Genomic DNA, 19,909 nt, shown 5'->3' with positions numbered 1-19,909 from the left:
TGCTGCCGGAACAGGTAAGGCAGGTGGCAGCTTGGTCTCAGGTGCTGGGGCGTGCAGCAATCCTGGCAGGGCAGGGGTTACTGGAGCACTGAACACAAAGAGGCACAACTCCCCTGTACTCCCTAACGCTCCCACCCAAGTCTCAGGTACTTCCCTCGTCTGGGAGCTCTCAGGTGGCTGTTGCTGGGGCTCCCTGGCCGTTGCTGGCTGCTCCTCCTCGTGAGCGAGTACCTCTCCGGTCACCTCGCCTCCCGTCTACTCCGTCTCCTCACATGTGGCACGCAATGGCGCCCGAGCACCGCGCACTTCCGGTGCAGTCTGTACTGCAGAACTCCGGTCCTGGACGCCCTCAGCTCCCCAGTACCTGCAGTCCTTCTGGCCTCCGAGTCTGTGCTGGCTCCTCCGCGCTGTCCCGGCCCAAGATGGCGCCTGCTCCTGCACCTCACACTCCGGGTCCTCAGGCAAACTCTCCAGAGGTGAGAAATAGTTAGAAATCGGGGTGAGAGGCGGCTGTGGCTTCCCCGGTATCTTCTTAGAACTTTTATTCTTTTTTAACCCCATATAGGCTTACTGTGGCCCCTGTTTCTTGTCAGCCCTAGCAGGAGCTCCTAGTGCACACGTCCAGTCTCCTCCATGCCAGGCTCCGCCCCCCCCCCGTGCCCTCATAGTTAATTAACCCCATTAACCCCTATTGGTACTTTTACACGGTGCGATAATTCGCCCGATCGCACGATTAATGATTTTGAATGAACAATGTTTTTTTAATAACGATCAGCGTTTAGACGGAACGATACATCGTATGGAAAATTCGCTATGCGATCGTTTTGCGATCGTTTAAGCCTATCTCACACATAGGGGAAATCGTTGAAAGAATGTTTACACTGAACGATCTGCGATTTTTTTGCGAACAATCAACGATGATTTAAGAACATGTTGAAAGATCAAAATGAACGATTTCTCACTCGTCGTTTGATCGTTTGCAGCGTTTACACGTACGATTATTGTTTGAATTTGACCGTTATCGTGCAAAAACGAATGATAATCGTCCCGTGTAAAAGGACCATAAGCCTGCTATGAGCCCCCACCACCACGGCTGCAATTAGCCCCCTCATCACCTGCAATTAACCTTCTCAAACCCCCCCCCCCTACACATGCATTTAACCCCCGTTTTACCTAGATGTTACGACGGTCACAGAGGGCTACTCTTGTGCCCACATCACTGTACAAATACTGCCCATGACACACATACAAGCACTCTATTGGGGGGGCAGGCCGGTGGCCTGTTGTGCCTGCTCCTCTACATCCAGAAGCATCCAGTGTCATGGGCGGTTCTTTTATGTCGTGATGCAGATGAACCCACAGTCCAACTACACGCCCAGTTTCCAAAAAAAAAAGGTTTGCTCTGTTTTGCAAACCTCCTACTAAATGTATAAATGTTCATTCTAATGTCCTAAAAATAAAAGGATGACATATAAAATTATGCATAGTGTAGAGATATGGTAAATGTTTTATACTTTTTTGGGTGATATGACTATCTGTCTTTTAAGAAGAATAATTGAAATTTTAAAAAGCATAGATTTTTCTAAAGGTTCTACACGTTTTGCATTTTTTAATAAATGAATGCATAGCATACCACCAACGTAAAGAATATTATGTTACGAAAAAATCATCTCAGAATTCCATTGATAGGTTATAGTATCTAAACCTTATTGCTAAATAAAGTGAGACAGGTCAGATTTTAAAAAAAGGAACTGAGCCTTAAAAGGTAACTATAAAGTTTTGCGGGTGGCAGGATACACTGTAAAAAAAACCTGCCACACCGCTCCTCCCACGCTCCCGATGCACACCCCAGGTACGAATTTCTTCCACCAGTGCTTTTAATTGCATTGCATTACTGGTGGAAGAAATCCGTACCTGGGGCGTGCCAGCATCGGGAGCGTAGCAGGAGCGGTGTGGCAGTTTGTTTTTTTTACAGCGTATCCTGCGGCCTGCAAATATTTATAGTTACCCTTTAAGGCCCTAAGTGATTAGTTAACAAGGGCTTAACAGGTTTTCATGATTTATATATTAGAAAATTATTTGTCAACATTTGCTCAATCCTGGTTACTACCAAATCACTCCACATGCTATACAACTATGCTATTATATAGAAGACATTTTCTACCTATGTCATCATGTGCCCTGTAGAGGCCCATGATATTTTAGGAGCTGAGCATTATCTATTATACAGAGTGTTCTGTACTAATCTTCTGCACTAAGTAACACACTAGTGAAGGAGCTGAGGTCAGGTCGACAGCTTGGTGCGAGTTGTGGGGGGCAATTCAGGCATTCCTGGAACTAACAAAAAGAGGGTGGGTGCTGCCAGATCTAACTGGTTCCAGCTGCTTGCTACTTATAAAAAGTGGGTAATAGTAGAGGTAAGATTCTCACAAGAGCCTGAGGCCACACTAAGAATGCCACCCCTCATGAACAGCACCAGTCTGGAATTAAACACAACTACTTTTAAGCAGAGAAAACGACTAGGTAAGAGCATGCTACACTGACGTGGGTATGGCTGGATATAGTAGTGTCTATATAGTGTATATCTGTCATTTTCTACATTAGTCTTCTACTAGGACTGGAAAGAACAGCAGATAACACCATAAAGTAGGATGTGCACATCAGTCTTTGAAATGTGGAACAGCAAATCACATATACACTAATAATACGCATAACAGTGAAATTCTTGCTTTGCCTTCATAATGCATTAATTGTAATTCATACTGCATTAAGTGTAATTCTGTGGTACATTTTTTTTAAAGGGCATTATTATAGCAGCATCCTAATCCTGTCTTCATACTCTTCTAGTCTTGTCACCTTTTCCCACACACAGCTATCCCAAACACACACTCACAAACATCAAAAAGCTATACTATAACAGCTATGCTATGATATGTGAATGACAACATAAAGGATACAGTACTCCACATCAGCACTGGTGAGGATGCCATGACTTATACTTTGAGTTCACAAAAAGTAAAATTACGTTAATGAAAGAGATATGCAAGCTCTTTATTTATTCTTTGCAGATAGTCGCATTCATGAAGTTAATAGAGTGAAGACCAGATACCCTTGCAAGATACCGGTGAGATATAGTGGTTTATGCAATTTTATTTTTAAAGGAAACCTTTCATCATTTCGTGCTACCTGAACTATGGACAGCGTGAAACATGGCCAGGTGCTTAAATACTGCTTAAATACTGTAGCATTTTAAGAAATTCTTAATTACTTACCCAGATTGATATACAGTTGTGCTTAAAAGTTTACCTACACCGGCAGAATTATTGCATGATAACAAAAACTTTTTTCCCACTCATGGTTAGGGGTTAGGTGAAGCCATTTATTGTCAAACTACTGTATTTTCTCTTTTTAAATCATAATGACAACTAAAAACATCCAAATGACCCTGACCAAAAGTTTACATATTCCAGTTCTAACCTCAATTACAGCTTGATGTATTTTGTGGCAGTTGAAGATGAGGTTCCTTTTTTACTCAGAGGGTAAAGCTGCCCATTCTTCTTGGCAAAAAAACTCCAGTTCCTGTAAATTCCTGTATGTCTTGCAGGAACTGCACGCTTAAGATCTCCCCAGAGAGGCTCACCGATATTGAGGTCGGGACACTTCGATGGCCACTCCAAAACCTTTACTTTGTTCTGCTGTAGCCAATGACAGGTCAATTTGGCCTTTTGTTTTGGCTCATTGTCATGCTGGAACGTCAAAGTACGTCCCATGCGCAGCTTCCGGGCTAATAACATGCTGCATTCATCTTTGACCAAGTGTTCTGTGACTCTGTAGCTTACACAGCCCCAAAAAGTCATGTTATGTCAATTCCTTGAGCGGAGAGAGGAGGCGCGTGAGCCCTCCCATGTCATTATAGGCTTTGTTGACACCTCTTCAAATGTAACATTTATGGTTGTGGCCAAAAGGTTCAATTTTGGTCTATTCATGCTAAATTACCTTGTTCTAGAAGTTTTGAGGCTTGTCTCTGTGCTGTTTGGCATATTGTAGGCAAGATACTTTGTGGCATTTACACAGTAATAGATTTCTTCTGGCGAATCAACCATGTAGCCAATTATCTTCAAGTGCCTTCTTGTTGTGCTTCTTGAAACAGCCACAAAGCTAGTTTTCAAAGAGTACTGTATTTCAGCTGATATTATTTTTGGGTTTTTCTTTGCCACCTTGAACAGTTTTCCTGGCAGTTGTGGCCAAAATGTTTGTTGGTCTACCTGACTGTACTTTGGTTTGTACAAAGCCGCTGATTTTCCATTTGTTAGTCACAGTTTGAAGACTGCTGACTGGCATTATCAATTCCTTGGATATCTTTGTGTATCCTTTTCCTGTTTTATACAGTTCAACTACCTTTTCACGTAGACCTGTTGACACTCCACATGACTCACAATCCAGAAACGTTAATGGCTGGATGAAGGATTCAAAAGTCGGTCCGGATCCCAGAAACTCACTCAACTTTTATGTACACACGGATTACAAGGAAACAGGTCACAGGTAAGGATGTTACCTTTAGTAGCCATTCAAACACATTTGTGTCAACTTCTGTGCATGTTATCAGGCCAAAATCATCACCAGGGTATGTGAACTTTTGATCAGAAAAAGAAAAAACACAGTAGTATGACAATACATGGCTTCATCCAACCACGAACCATGAATGGCAAAAAAACGTTTTTGTGTTATCATTCATATTCTCTGCAAAAAGGACAAGAAAGCGAAAATTCGAATGTACATTTTGGAGCGCAACTTTCCCTATCTGCATCTGGAGACCTGTTTCCAGCAGGTATAATTCTTCCAAAATGCTGCAGCAGTTCAGAGTGCATCATATATCATATATTGTTACAAGGTAGGCTGTCCATGTTTCATGCTGCCCATGGGGAACATGAAGCCATGAGGAGGGTCCAACATACAAATATAATGGAAAGTTTATACTAATTTGGTTTGCACTGAAATGTTTTAAATAACCAAATGAAGCTACGTGGTAACTTACCAAAATCACATATGTGTAAATATAGGCTAACACAACTATAAGCAGCAATTTCTCCCTGCACATTTTAGAAATATTTTTTCCTACAAACAAACAACAAGATAGACAGTAAGATGCAAGAAAAAAACTCATATACCCTGGAGAAGGCAGAGGGATTTTCCGCCACTCTGGGAACCTAGCACAAGGAGGAAATGGTCCTCCCGTCACATACAGCTCTGCAGTCCGTTATTCCAATTTAGCAGTTTTTTATAGGTTAAAGGGGTTGTCTGGAACTTCTGTGGGTGTTGTATGTTCTATTGCACTTTTATTATTTATCTTCTTGTGTTATCACGCTCAGTCACATGACCACTCTGCTTGCTATTTGTTTACTTTCTGTGATGTCACATATTAACCCACCCATGCCATATGGGTACAGCATGGACGCCTGTGACCAGACAAACCATGACATGACATGACAAACCAAACCTGTGACCAGACAAACCATGACATGACAAACCAGACAAACAATTGTTCTTCTGTCACTTACCGATCGTCAATTACACTGCAGGGGTCCTAATGGTTTTCCCTGACTGCGGTTATTACCTCAGTACAGCCCGATCAGCATTCTCTTAAACTAGTCATCCGAGCGGTGTTCATTCCATAACTAGTCACGACTCTCTGTCTGTCAGTACGCTCCGGCGGGGGTGACTGACAGGCAAAGAGGCCAGTTAGTGGTCAATTTGGCCTTGCAGAGTGCACTGACAGACAGAGAGCTGTGACTAGTGATAGGCCGAACCCCACCCAGATGAAGGTGCTGATTACAACATCTATTAGGCACTGCTGGGAACTTAATTAGCACAATTGTTCCCTCTAATGCTACGTTTACACGGCACGATAATTCGCCCGATTGTACGATTAACGATGTCGGAGTAACGATTTTTTTTTCATAACGATCAGCGTTTAGACGGTACGATATATCGTACGGCAATTTGTTTTGCGATCACTTAAGCATATCTCACACATTGGTTAAATCGGCGAACGACTGTTCACACATCAACGACGATTTGAGAACTTGTTGAAAGATCAAAATGAACGATTTCTCGCTCATCGTTTGATCGTTCACTGCGTTTACACGTACGATTATCGTTCGAATTCGATCGTTATCGTTTCTGCATTGTTGCCATGCAAAACATCACAGGAAATAGGAGAAAGCCATTAGCATCTAGGAACAGAAGCTAGGCAAGATTTATTTTGGCAGTACTCCTAGACAACCCTTTTATGAATTTTTAATAATTTTATATTATGGGATATAGGAAAATATATTTATTGTATTTTTTAGGTTATAGTAGAGAGAAGTCATCAAGAAAAACTGCTACCATCACTTCAGAAGATCAAATTCCTTGTACCCCCAGAAATCACAATGGGGCAGTTTGTCGGTATGATAAGGTAAGAGGAATCATACGGCCCTTTTAGACTGTCTTCAGGAAATGGCACCTATGTCTGTGATTTGTGCCCTATTACATGAGGGATCATTTGGTGAATTAGGCTAAAATGGCTCAAAGTAATAAAGACAATGATCAGCAGGGGAGCAACAATCGTTCTCTCGGCAGCAGTTTATTGCCTTTTAACAAGTTTAAAGATCTTTGGCCACGCATTGCTCTATGTAATAGCTGATGTGCGGGAAACGGCTGATTAAAGGAGTACTCTGGTTCAGTACAGAGTAAATAATAAGGATGTTATGCTTACCTCTCCATGCTACCCCCATGTCTCTGCATCCCCCGCTGACTGCAGCCGCCGCCAATTCCTGACTGAGGCTGAGTTGGCTGTCTCTGCAGAGACTGGCAAAAAGCCAGAAGGAGACTGGGGGAGTGTGGAGAGTTAAGCACAACATCTTTATTAATTTACCAGATTGTTGCTTGCTTACCCCACTGATCATGCTGTGTTATACAGCCCTAAGCCTAAACAAGGCTTAATTGTGTGGAAAGGCTGCACAAAATATCAAATTAGCAGACAAACAACTATTTGCTTGTTTGTTGGCTGATTGCTGAACTTTCTGGACAAGATGATCTTTAAGATTTTTGGAATAAAGTAGCTGTGATTTTTCTAACCCTGGATAACCCCTTTGACAGCTGTTTATGGGGGCCTTCTGACTCTCCCCTTAAGGATCTAAAATCTTGGATTTTCACGGCTAAATGAGCCGAGTCTTGAAGCGGCTTACTCCCCCTTTCCCCACTTAGTATAAATGAATAAAGCATCGCTGCTTACTTCTGAAAGGCAATCTTGCTGGGCCAGGTGCTCTGTGCCGCCCAGTGAACACGAGCAGTGAGATATAAACGTATGCCTTGCTGCTCAGGAAGTACTGGGCATTTGTTACTTTTAGGTGAATAATTTCATGCAGTTTCAATGTACTCTGCTGAGATGCAAATACTTCCTGGTTATGTAGAATCCATTTTAGTTACTTTTAGGTCAGCCTTACTTTCATTTTCCTATATGAACACCAAACCCTCTCTATATTTATCATTAACAGCTGGATCATTGTGTTTCTACGGTTACATCCCCAGTAACAATACCAAATTAAAATAATTTATCCCACACCGCCATGGTTCTAATGGACCTTACTGTCTACACAGGTGCAGACTCTCCTTGCCTCCGTCGCATTCACTCTGTGTACTGGTCAATGAACATCAGATGGCAAGTTTATCCCTGACAATACTGGAAGTTTACACAGAGCACCGGGACCAGGATGGATTTCTATACATGACTTATAGGTCACATGAAGTGTTTGGGTGAAGGTCCCTTCCCATTGACAGTGCACTGTAGATGTTAATCCATCTAGACTCAAGGTGTGTCCACACAGAGTTCTGGCAGAGAAGACCCCATGATCTCATAACCTCTACAGGGACAGTAACAAGGAGCAGTGGTATTTAGGGGAGGAATTACAATTCTTACAGGCATGTTAATAAATACTGCACACAATTAGAATGATATGTGTTTCACTAGTGACTACAGGTACATAAAAAATAGCAGATTGCTCTTAAAAGAGATACTGGTCAAAATATGTTTTAGTATAGTAATATTTTAATTGAATATTTGACAACCAGAGGATGCCCAACTGGACAGTGTTGTGAGAGGGTACTGACTACACCATACCTTGGCAACAAGTGATCTTTTTACTAGAAATAAAACTGTAGTGTTGCTGAGAACATAATTCTTCTACTCGTTGCACAAATATGCCTTCATACAGAATGGAAAACAATTGATTTCCTACAAATTACAAGAATATTCTTGCATTTGTGTAACCTAAAAAAATATACTATTTGTCCAACAGCAAACTAAACGTGTAAGAAACTTTTGTCTCAACTGTATGTCAATGGCTACTTAACATGCTTTGCCCAACTTCAGACAGATTTGGAGCTGCCTAATTCTGTATCTTTCAGATACCTTCAGTTAAGACATGCAGTGGAAGGGCAATTTGGAGGTGTCTCTCTGACTATTTCAGCTCAACCACTTTTTCATACAGTAATGATGGGCACAGAGTCTAAGGACCTGATCTCTGGGATTTATAGAGTACTACTGCATTAATCACTTATCATGAAGAAAGGCCTTTGGTAGTCAAAGCAGTGGGAGAGTGATATAAAGCCAATAACTGGGAAGCATTAGTCTGATATATTGTGGTTCACAGCTAAGTGTGCGGTCTGTGAGGCCCACAGGATATCTCAGATATTCTTAATTCATCGGGTGTCTAGATTCCTTCACAGAATAGGTATTCGTCGTAACTCTACATGTCCGCATTGTGGAGAGGATGATGCCCATAAAGTACACTTAAAGTCCGGCCAAAATTAATTTTTGATATGTTGTTACTTATGAAAAGTTATACAAATTTCTAATGTACATAAATTATGGGAAATGCACATATAGGGCTATTTCCCTTAATTTAGTAGATCAAGATTTAGTGTCTCAGATCCAGTGACGTCACGACGAAAGGTGTAATTCCTATGGAGTGTCCAGCAGGGGGCGCTCTTTATATAGAAGTCTATGGGACTTTATTGTTTCTATGGATTTCTATGTAATGTAATGTAGTGTAGTGTACAGTGCTTTATTGAATGAATACATCTTTGGAATACTTTGGGGAGCAAGTGTCCTTGCTCCCCAAAGTATTGCATAAATGTATTCATTCAATACATTAGGATATCACAGTAAGCCCGCTGATCCGCCGCATTCCCGCCGATCCGCCACATATACACTGAACTACAGCTCCCATCATCTGCTTATAGTATGAACAGGTGATGGGAGCTGTAGCTGGGTAATGGATATCACTTGCCTGCGATGCCACTGCTTATGCCGCCGGGCGCAGGGGGGAGCCGCTCAGTACACAGGAGCGCTCCCCCCTCCTCCTCCTCCCTGGATACCTTCCCCCTATAGCACTGCTGACTCCCCGTCTGGCCGCCGCTCTCCGCTCTCATATACCGCCTCCCGATGCTTCAGCGCGGACACCAGGAAGCATCGGGAGCCGGTAAATGAGAGCGGCGGCCAGGCGGGGAGTCAGCAGTGCTATAGGGGGAAGGTATCCCGGAAGGAGGAGGGGGGAGCGCTCCTGTGTACTGAGCGGCTCCCCCCTGCGCCTGGCGGCATAAGCAGTGGCATCGCAGGAAAGTGATATCCATTACCCAGCTACAGCTCCCATCACCTGTTCATACTATAAGCAGATGATGGGAGCTGTAGTTCAGTGTATATGCGGCGGATCGTCGGGAATGCGGCGGATCGGCGGGCTTACTGTGATATCCTAATGTATTGAATGAATAAATTTATGCAATACTTTGGGGAGCAAGGACACTACATTACATTACATAGAAATCCATAGAAACAATAAAGTCCCATAGACTTCTATATAGAGAGCGCCCCCTGCTGGACACTCCATAGGAATTACACCTTTCGTCGTGACGTCACTGGATCTGAGAGAATTCTAACACTTCCTGATCTACTAAATTAAGGGAAATAGCCTTATATGTGCATTTCCCATAATTAATGTACATTAGAAATTCGTATAACTTTTCATAAGTAACAACATATCAAAAATTAATTTTGGCCGGACTTCTCCTTTAATGTGAAGTTGCAGGGAATAAGAGATGTACTGGCAGTAAGTCTTAACTCCTCTTAGAAGAGTATATGGTATTACAATTCCACCTGACCCGTTGAAATGTTTACTGGGTTTGATAACATCTGAGAGAAGCCCTCAGGCATAGCGGTGGCAATATGCAGGATATTGTAGCAGGCTAGGAAACTCATAGCAAGATACTGAATTCAGTCTACCGTGCCAACTATTGCTGAGCTGACGGCTAGACTGATATTATTAGGCTGTTCCCTCTGTTGTTAGCTAGATGTAACAGGGAGCTGTTAGAGAGAAGCTGATAGGTGGGGGAGGAGGGTAGGTAGGCCAACTGGTGGGTGCGGTGAAAGGAGCGGAATCACTTGGTTCTCCTAAACATTTCATGATAAGGTTACCTATTTTCCAATTTTTATGTATTAGGGTCCATTTACACAGAAAGATTATCTGTCAAAGATTTGAAGCCAAAACAAGGAACAAACTATATACAGAGATCAGGTCATAAAGGAAAGACTGAGATTTCCCCTCTTTTCAAATCCATTCCTGGCTCTGTCTTAAAATCTTTGGCAGAAAATCTGTCAGATAATATTTCTGTGTAAACGAACCCTTAGAGACTTATGTATGATTACCAGGAAGGGTTGATGGGTGAGCTTCAAAATGTTCTACCCTCCACTTGCCATGTAGTAAAGTTCCTTATTTGTGTACTTCCACGTTGTTGTTTCACATAAGTTACTACTGTTTGTTGTGGGGTGGTGGGTGGGAAGAATGTAAGAGGGGGTTCATGGGATTGTAAAAATGTAACTTGCTTTTATGAAAAATTTTGCAATAAAAAGAATCTGATTAAAAAGAAACTAGATAATGATCTACATTTAACAGGTATCAGACAGGGTTGTGCTTTCCCCAAAAATTAGCTGTAGCTAGAGCATGGTCACCTTAATATACTCTGCTTTAAGATGTATTACCATGCGGGACATATATGGCATATACTACCTCTGCACCCAGACCTTGAGCCCCGCCCATCCAGGTTGCATTCGATAGTTGTAGTTGGAAAGCTCAAAACAGCTAAGCTGCAGTTTGACATTGCTCCCATTGGCAATTATAGTTGTCACAATAGCAGAATTTGGACTTCAATGCCAGAACTGTGTTTAGTATCATGGTTCTCAATACCAAAATGATAATTTAACAAAAAAAAAACAAAAAAACACAAGTGCTAAAATCTGTCCATTTTCTTAACATAAAATGAGAATTGGTTTATTGAAGGGGAACTAGAAGCAGGTTAGACAAATCTAACCTGCCGATAACTCCCTAATGGGCACGGAGAGCTGAGGATGAATGTAGGTCTCTGTTCCGATGCTGCCAGTAGTGCCCTGTAAGCCCTTAAGCGCACAGGGGGTGTGGTTACCAACACTCCTAGCACCATTCTGGTCTATCCGCTCTATTGATAATGATTGGAGGGGATGGGTGGGCCCCCATAACAGCAATCAAGCCCCTCCCTTCAGTGCTTCTAACAGCTTACTGGGCACAACTAACAGCAAGGAAACAGCACTGAGGATTAAGGTAAAAGACATACCTTCATCCTCAGCACCCTGTGCCCACTAGGGAGCTATTAGCAGTTTAAACTTGTCTAACCTTCCCTTTAAGGCTTAAGACAACAGTCTTAATATTCCCCCACCTGTACACAGGCACACCGGATTTATGTAGTGGCGCACCCCCCTGAGCTGCCCATGTGCCGTTAGTGAAATCTATATCTGATTAGGACTTTCAGTCACAAATGTACATTGTACAAAAATGCCCCAAATGGCAATACTCCTTTAAAGGTCAGCATATTAAATTTACAGGCTGAAGCCTAAAGAGTAATGTGAAGATGTTTTTGTGACATAGGTAGGGCAAATATGTAAGTCAACTGTATTCATAAGCCCAGTGTTGCACTCAACCCCTGGGTGATAGCTGCCTGGCTATACAGGTAAATAACTGCAGAAGCTCTATTATTACTCAGGGTAAGGTGTCATGCATATTGCTACATAGTTTATCTTACAATCTGACAGGGAGCCACACAAATGATTTTTCTTTTTTTGCAGAAATTTGATTTCTGCACACAAATGCCTACTTTCAGGTGAAACAAAAGGTATTAATAATTCTGGCAACTAATCAACCTGTACATCAGTGCTTCTCAAACTTTTTGTACTGGAGCCTCAACCAACAGAGCAAAACGATGCCTGGACCTCACCTGACTCACCAAGAGGATGTCGGGGCCTCACCTTCTGGGGTCAAAATCCATGAAAAAAATTTAAACTATTGCTTAGTCTACCATTTATTTGACTGAAAAACTGTGTATAACATTAAAACCAGTACAAAAAGAGTAATGTTCTTAAACCAGAGACTGTCTGAGCCAGGGAAAGGACTGTGCAGCTTTTAATCACTTTTGTGAAAACTGCCTCCCCAGCTGTGACACACCAGCAACTAGGGGATCCTGCTACCCAACATCTCTGGATGATATTCCAGCGAAGCACTGCGCAGTGTAAACTGTGAATCCAGTACCAGAGTGATATCTACTATTCACTATAAGCTCCCACAGTCACTGTGCAGTCTCTGTCTGCTTCTGGCTTTCTCCAGTCACTCCTCCCTCCTCTCTTGCAGGGCTGTGGAGATGGTAAGCCGCAGCTCCAGGGGAGTTAATTTTCACATTGGTAAAGTATAAATGTCTCAGCAGCTTCTTCCTAATGTTCTACATGATCCTGGGGCAACATCTGAGTGAATAAAACAAAGATATGAAGCAATTTTTCTGTGTGCGCGCAGTGGATACAGCTAGGAACTGAAAACAAGACTAAATAGACCAGGTGGTCTTTTTCTGCTGACAATCTTCTATGTTTCTAAGTAAATATTCACCATACAAAAAAGAAGACTGCTAACAGCTTGCTCACTGCTGTGGTTTGCTGACAAGTGGTTGATATAAGTAGAGTTTAACCCCTTAACGACATCGGGCGTAAACTTACGCCCTCGCGCCCTGGTACTTGGCGCATCAGGGCGTAAATTTACGCCCGATGTTTCCCCGATCGCTGCGTGTTCACACACAGCGGTCGGGGAAGATGGCCTGCTATAAATCATAGCAGGCCATCTTAGCTTCACGGCACGGGGGGTGGTTAACACCCCCCGTGCTTACGATCGCCGCTATAGGCTGATCAATTCAGATCAGCCAATAGCGGCGATCGGAACCTTTCCGGGTCATCGGCGACCCGATGACCCGGAAAAAAATGGCGGTCGGTGCTGTCCGAGGACGGCACCGACCGCCATTACTGTAAAAAGTAATGGTGATCGCCGTGCCACCGGCCCGATCGCCGTGAACGGCCGGCCGGTACCGGCCGGCCATTCACGGCGATCGGGCCGGTGGCACGGCGATCAGAGTCCCACAATATAGTAAATACCTGCCCTGGACCCCTCAGCTAGGTAGCCGAGGGGTCCAGAGCAGGTATTTGTACATTACTCACCTGTCCCGGGCTCCTGATCGGCGTCTTCCGGGTTCGCGGCATCCTCGTCTTCGTTCGGGTCTTCGGCTTCTTCCGTGACGTCACGTTCGGCTTCTCTCGGCTATTTTCGGCTCCAGCGTCGGCTCTTTCCGTATTTTGCGCTCTGCTGCCCTCTAGCGGCTGATATGTGTAATACACTTATCAGCAGCTACAGGGATGTTCAGAATGTAGATTTTTTTTTTTTTTTTTTCAATTTTTTTTTTTTCTATTTTCCGCACCCTATCGCCGCTGAGTGTTGATCAGCATCGCACGAAAGTGCGCTGCTAATCAGCAACTCCTCCTTTTTGGCGTAGGGTGTTTTTTTTCTATATTCTACTGCCAGTCTGCTAATAAGTGCCGCACATAAGTGCGGCATTTATCAGCAACTCCTTTGTTGGCGTAGGTTTTTTTTTTATACTTACTGTAAAAAAACACGTAAAAAACACTACATTACACCATACTACATTGAATAAAGTTTGACACTACACCACTACATACCCCATATACCAATCCCCGTATACAAATGGCCCCCAGGGTGTTTTCGGCGTCAGAGGGATACGTTATTATTGCCTCCGACACCGAAACAGCCAGTGAGGATGAATGGGGGGATCCTTCTTTCCTCCATTCATCCTCATCATCCTCATCATCCAGTGACGTGTCTGGGGGTAGCGTAGCGTACGCTGCCCCCCAGACACGTCTTTTCCGCCAGTACCGTCCCAATAAGAGATGACGGTATGGTGTGAAATTCTACACACTCTGTGAGAGTACCTCAGGGTACACTTACAGATTTAGGGTACGTACACACTGCGGAATGGTGCAGGATAACCCTTCGTGCATTCCGCAGCTGGCACCCACCGGCGGACTGATGGAGGCGCGCGTCTCCACCCGTGTCATAGACTCCATTATATGCACGGGCGGATTCCGTCGTCCATCCAAAGAATGAATACGTTGGACGGAGAGCGGAATCCGCCCGTGCATAGAATGGAGTCTATGACACGGGTGGAGACGTGCGCCTGCATCAGTCCGCCGGTGGGTGCCAGCTGTGGAATGCACGAAGGGTTATCTGTCGCGATTCCGCAGTGTGCATGTACCCTTAGAGTGTATGTAGGAAGGGACACCCGAATCCAGCCCCAGATGCCCCCAGATGCCCCCTCCACCCCCCATCCTCTGAGTTAGTGGGGAGATCGTTTGGGAACTGATCTTCCCACTGCTGGATAAAGGTCACCACCTGTACGGGGATAACTTTTATACCAGCACCCCCTCTTCCGGTCCCTCGCTGCCCTGTAGCTTGCGGCACGATCCGAAATATCAGAAGCAGTAATAGAGCCCTAATATTTAGCAGCCATGGAGAGGACCCAGCGCTTCTGGATATGAGGGACCCCGTATCGCACCAGGACAACATTTTCCAGGTGACGTCCCCCACACTGGAAAACAGGAGACCCCAGAAGAAGTGCAGAGTGTGGCGTAACAGGGGGATCAGGAAGGACGCCATTTTCCCGTGTGACACCTGTCCTGATCACCCCGGCCTCTGCATACAGGATCGCTCCAAGGCGTACCACACGTCATTGGGGTTCTACATTTTCTAAATTCTGTCCCTTATTCCTATTTTAGGGGTCACGTTGATCCGGGGATTATTCTGATCGCCATTATGGAGTCGGGAAGGAATTTTTTCCCTGTGATGAGGCTACTGTCGTCTGCCTCACGAGGGTTTTTTGCCTTCCTCTGGATCAACACAGGTTGAGTTTGATGGACACCTGTCATTTCCAACCTTATAAACTAATAATTGGCCTAATACCCCCAAATAAATTAGAATTGTCCCTTTTCCCCAGCTAAGTAGTTATGGCCGCCATTCCCATTAGAGGATGCCATGATGCAATTACAAAGCCTCTGTGCGGCCAGGACAGTAGAAACCCCCCACAAGTGACCCCATTCTGGAAACTACACCCCATAAGGAATCTAAGAAGGGGGGCAGCGGGGATATGGCCCCCTGGTGACGGCCACATTTGGGACGTGAAAATGAAAAAAAATTTATTTTTTATTTTCTCGGCACATGTTCTACGTAAGTGCCCGTCACCAGTGGGGTCCATATGCTCACTGCACCCCTTGTTAGATTCCTTATGGGGTGTAGTTTCCAGAATGGGGTCACTTGTCGGGGGTTTCTACTGTCCTGGCAGCACAGGAGCTTTGTAATTGCGACATGGCCTCCATCCTCCATTCCAGCCTCTAAATGGCGCTCTGTCCCTTTGGTGACTTGCCCTGTGCCCATATGGCACATTATGCCCACATGTGGGGTATTTTCGTACTCAGGGGACACTACCCTACACGTTTTGTGTTCATTTTCTTTTTTAACCCCTTGTGGAAATGGAAAAAAATCAAGGCTAGACCAACATTTAGTGTAATTTTTGTAAAATTTTACTCTAAATCATTAATCTTGTCATGTTTTTTCATTTTCACAAGGGGTCAAAAGATAAAAAAAACATTTAATGTGTAGAGCAATTTCCCCTGAGTACGGAAATACCCCACATGTGGACATAAAGCGCCATGCGGGTGCAGGGAAAGCCTCCGAAGGGAAGAAGCGCCATTTGGTTTTTGAAGGCTGGATTTGGATGGAATGGATTTCGAGGGGCCATGTTGCATTCAAAAGGCCCCTGTGTTGCCAAGACAGTTGAAACCCCCCACAAGTGACCCCATTATGGAAACTGCACCCCTCAAGGAATGTAACAAGGGGTGTAGTGAGCATATGGACCCCACTGGTGACGGACACAAATGTGGAACAATGTGGCGTGAAAATGAAATATTACATTTTTTACACTATAATGTTGGTTTAGCCTTGAATATATCATTTTCACAAGGGGTTAAAAGAGGAGAAAAAAAAGAAAATGTGTAGAGCAATTTCCCCCGAGTCCGTAAATACCCCACATGTGGACATAAAGCGCCATTCGGGTGCAGGGTAAGCCTCCGAAGGGAAGGAGCACCATTTCGTTTTTGAAGGCTGGATTTGGATGGAATGGATTTTGAGGGGCCATGTTGCATTCAAAAGGCCTCTGTGTTGCCAAGACAGTTGAAACCCCCCACAAGTGACCCCATTATGGAAACTACACCCCTCAGGGAATGTAACAAGGGGTGTAGTGAGCATATGGACCCCACTGGTGACTGGCACAAATGTGGAACAATGTGGCGTGAAAATGAAATATTACATTTTTTACACTATAATGTTGGTTTAGCCTTGAATTTATCATTTTCACAAGGGGTTAAAAGAGAAAAAAAACACACAATATGTGTAGAGCAATTTCCCTCGAGTCCGTAAATACCCCACATGTGGACATAAAGCGCCATGTGGGCGCAGGGCAAGCCTCCGAAGGGAAGGAGCGCCATTTGGATTTTGGAGGTTGGATTTGGCTAGAATGGATGATGAACGCCATGTCGCATTTACAGAGCCCTCGTGCTGCGAAAACACTGGAAACCCCCCACAAGTGACCCCATTCTGGAAACTGCACCCCTCAAGGAATCTAACAAGGGGTGCAGTGAGGATATGGACCCCTTGATGACGGGCACATTTGTGCCATGAAAGTGAAAAAATGAAATTTTTCCCTTTCACGTCACATTGTTCCACATTTGTGCCCGTCACCAGTGGGGTCCATATGCTCACTGCACCCCTTGTTAGATTCCTTGAGGGGTGTAGTTTCCAGAATGGAATCACTTGTGGGGGGTTTCCAGTGTCTTGGCAGCACGAGGGCTCTGTAAATGCGACATGGCCCTTGAAATCCTTTTCAGTGAAATTCAGCTTCCAAAAGCCAATTGGCGCTCCTTCCCTTTGGAGGCTCGTCCTGCGCCCCCTTGGCACTCTATCGCCACATGTGGGGTATTTCTGTACTCGGGAGAAACTGCGCTACACATTTTTTGTCTTTTTTTTGCCTCTTATCCCTTTAAGAAAATGAAAAATTGAAGGCTAGAACAACGTTTTAGTGTAAAAAATAAATTTTTCTTTTTTTACGCCATATTGTTCGGAAAATCTGTGAAGCACCTGTGGGGTCCAGATGCTCACCGCACCCCTTGTTACATTCCTTGAGGGGTGTAGTTTTCTAAATGGTGTCCCTTTAGGGGTGTTTTTTAGGTTTTGACACCCCAGAGCCTCTGCCAACCTGAAGTGGTACAGTCAAAAATGACCAAATATAACGGAGGCGTTGAAATTCACTAGGCGCTCCCTTATATCTGAGGCTTGTGGTTGCGTCAAATAGCGCAATAGGGCCACATATGGGGTATTTCTATAAACTGCAGAAACGGGGCAATAATTATTGGGGTGCATTTCTCTGGTAATAGGTTTATAATTATGAAAAATATTGGATTACAATAAAATCTCTGCACAGAAAATTAAAATTTTCAAATTCCTTACACACTTAGCTTTTATTTCTGTGACTCCCCTAAAGGGTTTAAAACACTTTCTGGATGTGCTTTTGCAGAGTTTGGGGGGTGCAGTTTCTGAAATGGGGTGCTTTGTGGGGCTTTCTAACATACAGGCCCCTCAAATACACTTTAAATCTGAACAGGTCCCTAAAAATATCTGATTTTGAAATTTTACTGAAAATTTGGAAATTTGCTGCTAATGTTTTAAGCTTCCTATCGTCTAAAAAAAATGAAAGATAGTTTAATAAATGCCGCCAACATAAAGAAGACATGTTGCTAATGCTATTTAATATATAATTTATGTGGTATAACCACTTTCTGTATACGCAAAGAAGTTTCAAAGTTGGAAAAATGCATTTTTTCACATTTTTTCACATTATTTGGGTTTTTTTCATAAAGATTTGTTATGAGTATCGACTCCAATTTACCAGAAATGTAAAGTACAATATGTCACGAGAAAACAATCTCAGAATCAGCCGGATAGGTAAAAGCATCCCGAAGTTATTAATGACTAAAGTGACACTGGTCATATTCATAAAATTTGTCTCTGTCATTAAGGCCATTTCAGGCTCTGTCCTTAAGGGGTTAAAGAGGAGTTGCTGGTGATTCAGTGGGTTTGGAGTGACTGATATATTGCTGTTTTTGTGCAATTGTGTGGTGTTCATTGCTGCAGCGCATAGATAGTTAGTACCATAAATGCATAGTTAACCCCTTAGCGACCCATGACGTATCTGATACGTCATGGTGCCGCGGGGGATGTTTAGAGCGGGGTCCTGACATGTGCAGCCGGGCAGTGCCTCTATTAGCCGGCGCGGGTCCCGTTGCCGGGCCGGCTAATTAAGCCTCTAAGTGCAGTGTCAAACCTGACAGCTGCACTTAGAGGCTTCAGACCTCACGTCCCTGGTGTCTAGTGGGACGGATCTCCCCCCCGCGATGCGATCGCGGGGGGGGGATCCGTTCTTCTGCCCGTGCCCGGCCTCAGCGTCGGAATGACGCTGATCCCGACTCGGCAATAGATTGCTATGGCCTGCAGCAGGCCATAGCAATCTATGACCGATCTCATCGATCTGTGCTGTGTATATACACAGCATTGATCTCTATGAGAGATCATTGCTGTTTATATACAAGTCCCCCAGGGGGACTTCTAGTTAAAGTAAAAATAAAAGTAAAAATGTTTATTAATAAAAAATCACCCCCCTTTTCCCATTTTATAAATATAAATTAATAAATAAACAAATAAACATATTTAGTATTGCCGCGCGCGTAATCGCCCGAACTATTAATTAATCACATTACTGATCTCGCACAGTAAACGGCGTAAGCGCCAAAAAATTCCAAAGTGCAAAATTGCGCATTTTTGGTCGCCTCAAATCCAGAAAAAATGTAATAAAAAGTGATCAAAAAGTCGTATATGCGCAATCAAGGTACCGATAGAAAGAACACATCATGGCGCAAAAAATGACACCTCACACAGACCCATATACCAAAGGATAAAAGCGCTGTAAGCATGGGAATAGAGCGATTTTAAGGAACACATATTTGTTAACAATGGTTTGAATTTTTTACAAGCCATCAGATAATATAAAAGTTATACATGTTATATATCATTTTAATTGTAACGACTTGAGGAACATGCATAACAAGTCAGTTTTACCATAGGGCGAATGGCGTAAATGCAAAACTCCCCGAAATCAAAACAAATTCCTTTTTTTTTTTCAATTTGACAGCGCAAATGATTTTTTTCCGGTTTTGCAGCATATGTTATGGAAAAATAATGCCTGTCATTGCAAAGTACAATTGGTTTCGCAAAAAATAAGCGCTCATATCCGTCTATAGGTGAAAAAATGCAAGCGCTATGGACTTTTAAACATAAAGTGGAAAAAGCAA

At 43.6% G+C, this 19,909-nt stretch overlaps 1 protein-coding gene across 1 annotated transcript; it reads left to right on the top strand.

Annotated features, from left to right (window-relative positions):
• The first annotated feature begins 2,453 nt into the window (after positions 1 to 2,453).
• LOC138788011 (microtubule-associated proteins 1A/1B light chain 3A-like) lies at positions 2,454 to 8,108 on the top strand. The gene is made up of 4 exons (XM_069965426.1): positions 2,454 to 2,523; positions 3,069 to 3,124; positions 6,351 to 6,457; positions 7,642 to 8,108. The coding sequence occupies exons 1-4, from the start codon at positions 2,454 to 2,456 to the stop codon at positions 7,799 to 7,801; spliced, it is 393 nt and encodes a 130-aa protein (XP_069821527.1). The 3' UTR covers positions 7,802 to 8,108.
• The last annotated feature ends 11,801 nt before the right edge of the window (positions 8,109 to 19,909 follow it).

Source organism: Dendropsophus ebraccatus, chromosome 4 (genome assembly GCF_027789765.1).
Source record: "Dendropsophus ebraccatus isolate aDenEbr1 chromosome 4, aDenEbr1.pat, whole genome shotgun sequence".
In the NCBI taxonomy this organism is placed as follows: Eukaryota; Metazoa; Chordata; class Amphibia; order Anura; family Hylidae; genus Dendropsophus; species Dendropsophus ebraccatus.
The sequence above is the reverse complement of the archived record's forward strand: the minus strand, read 5'-3'. Positions and strand labels throughout refer to the sequence as shown.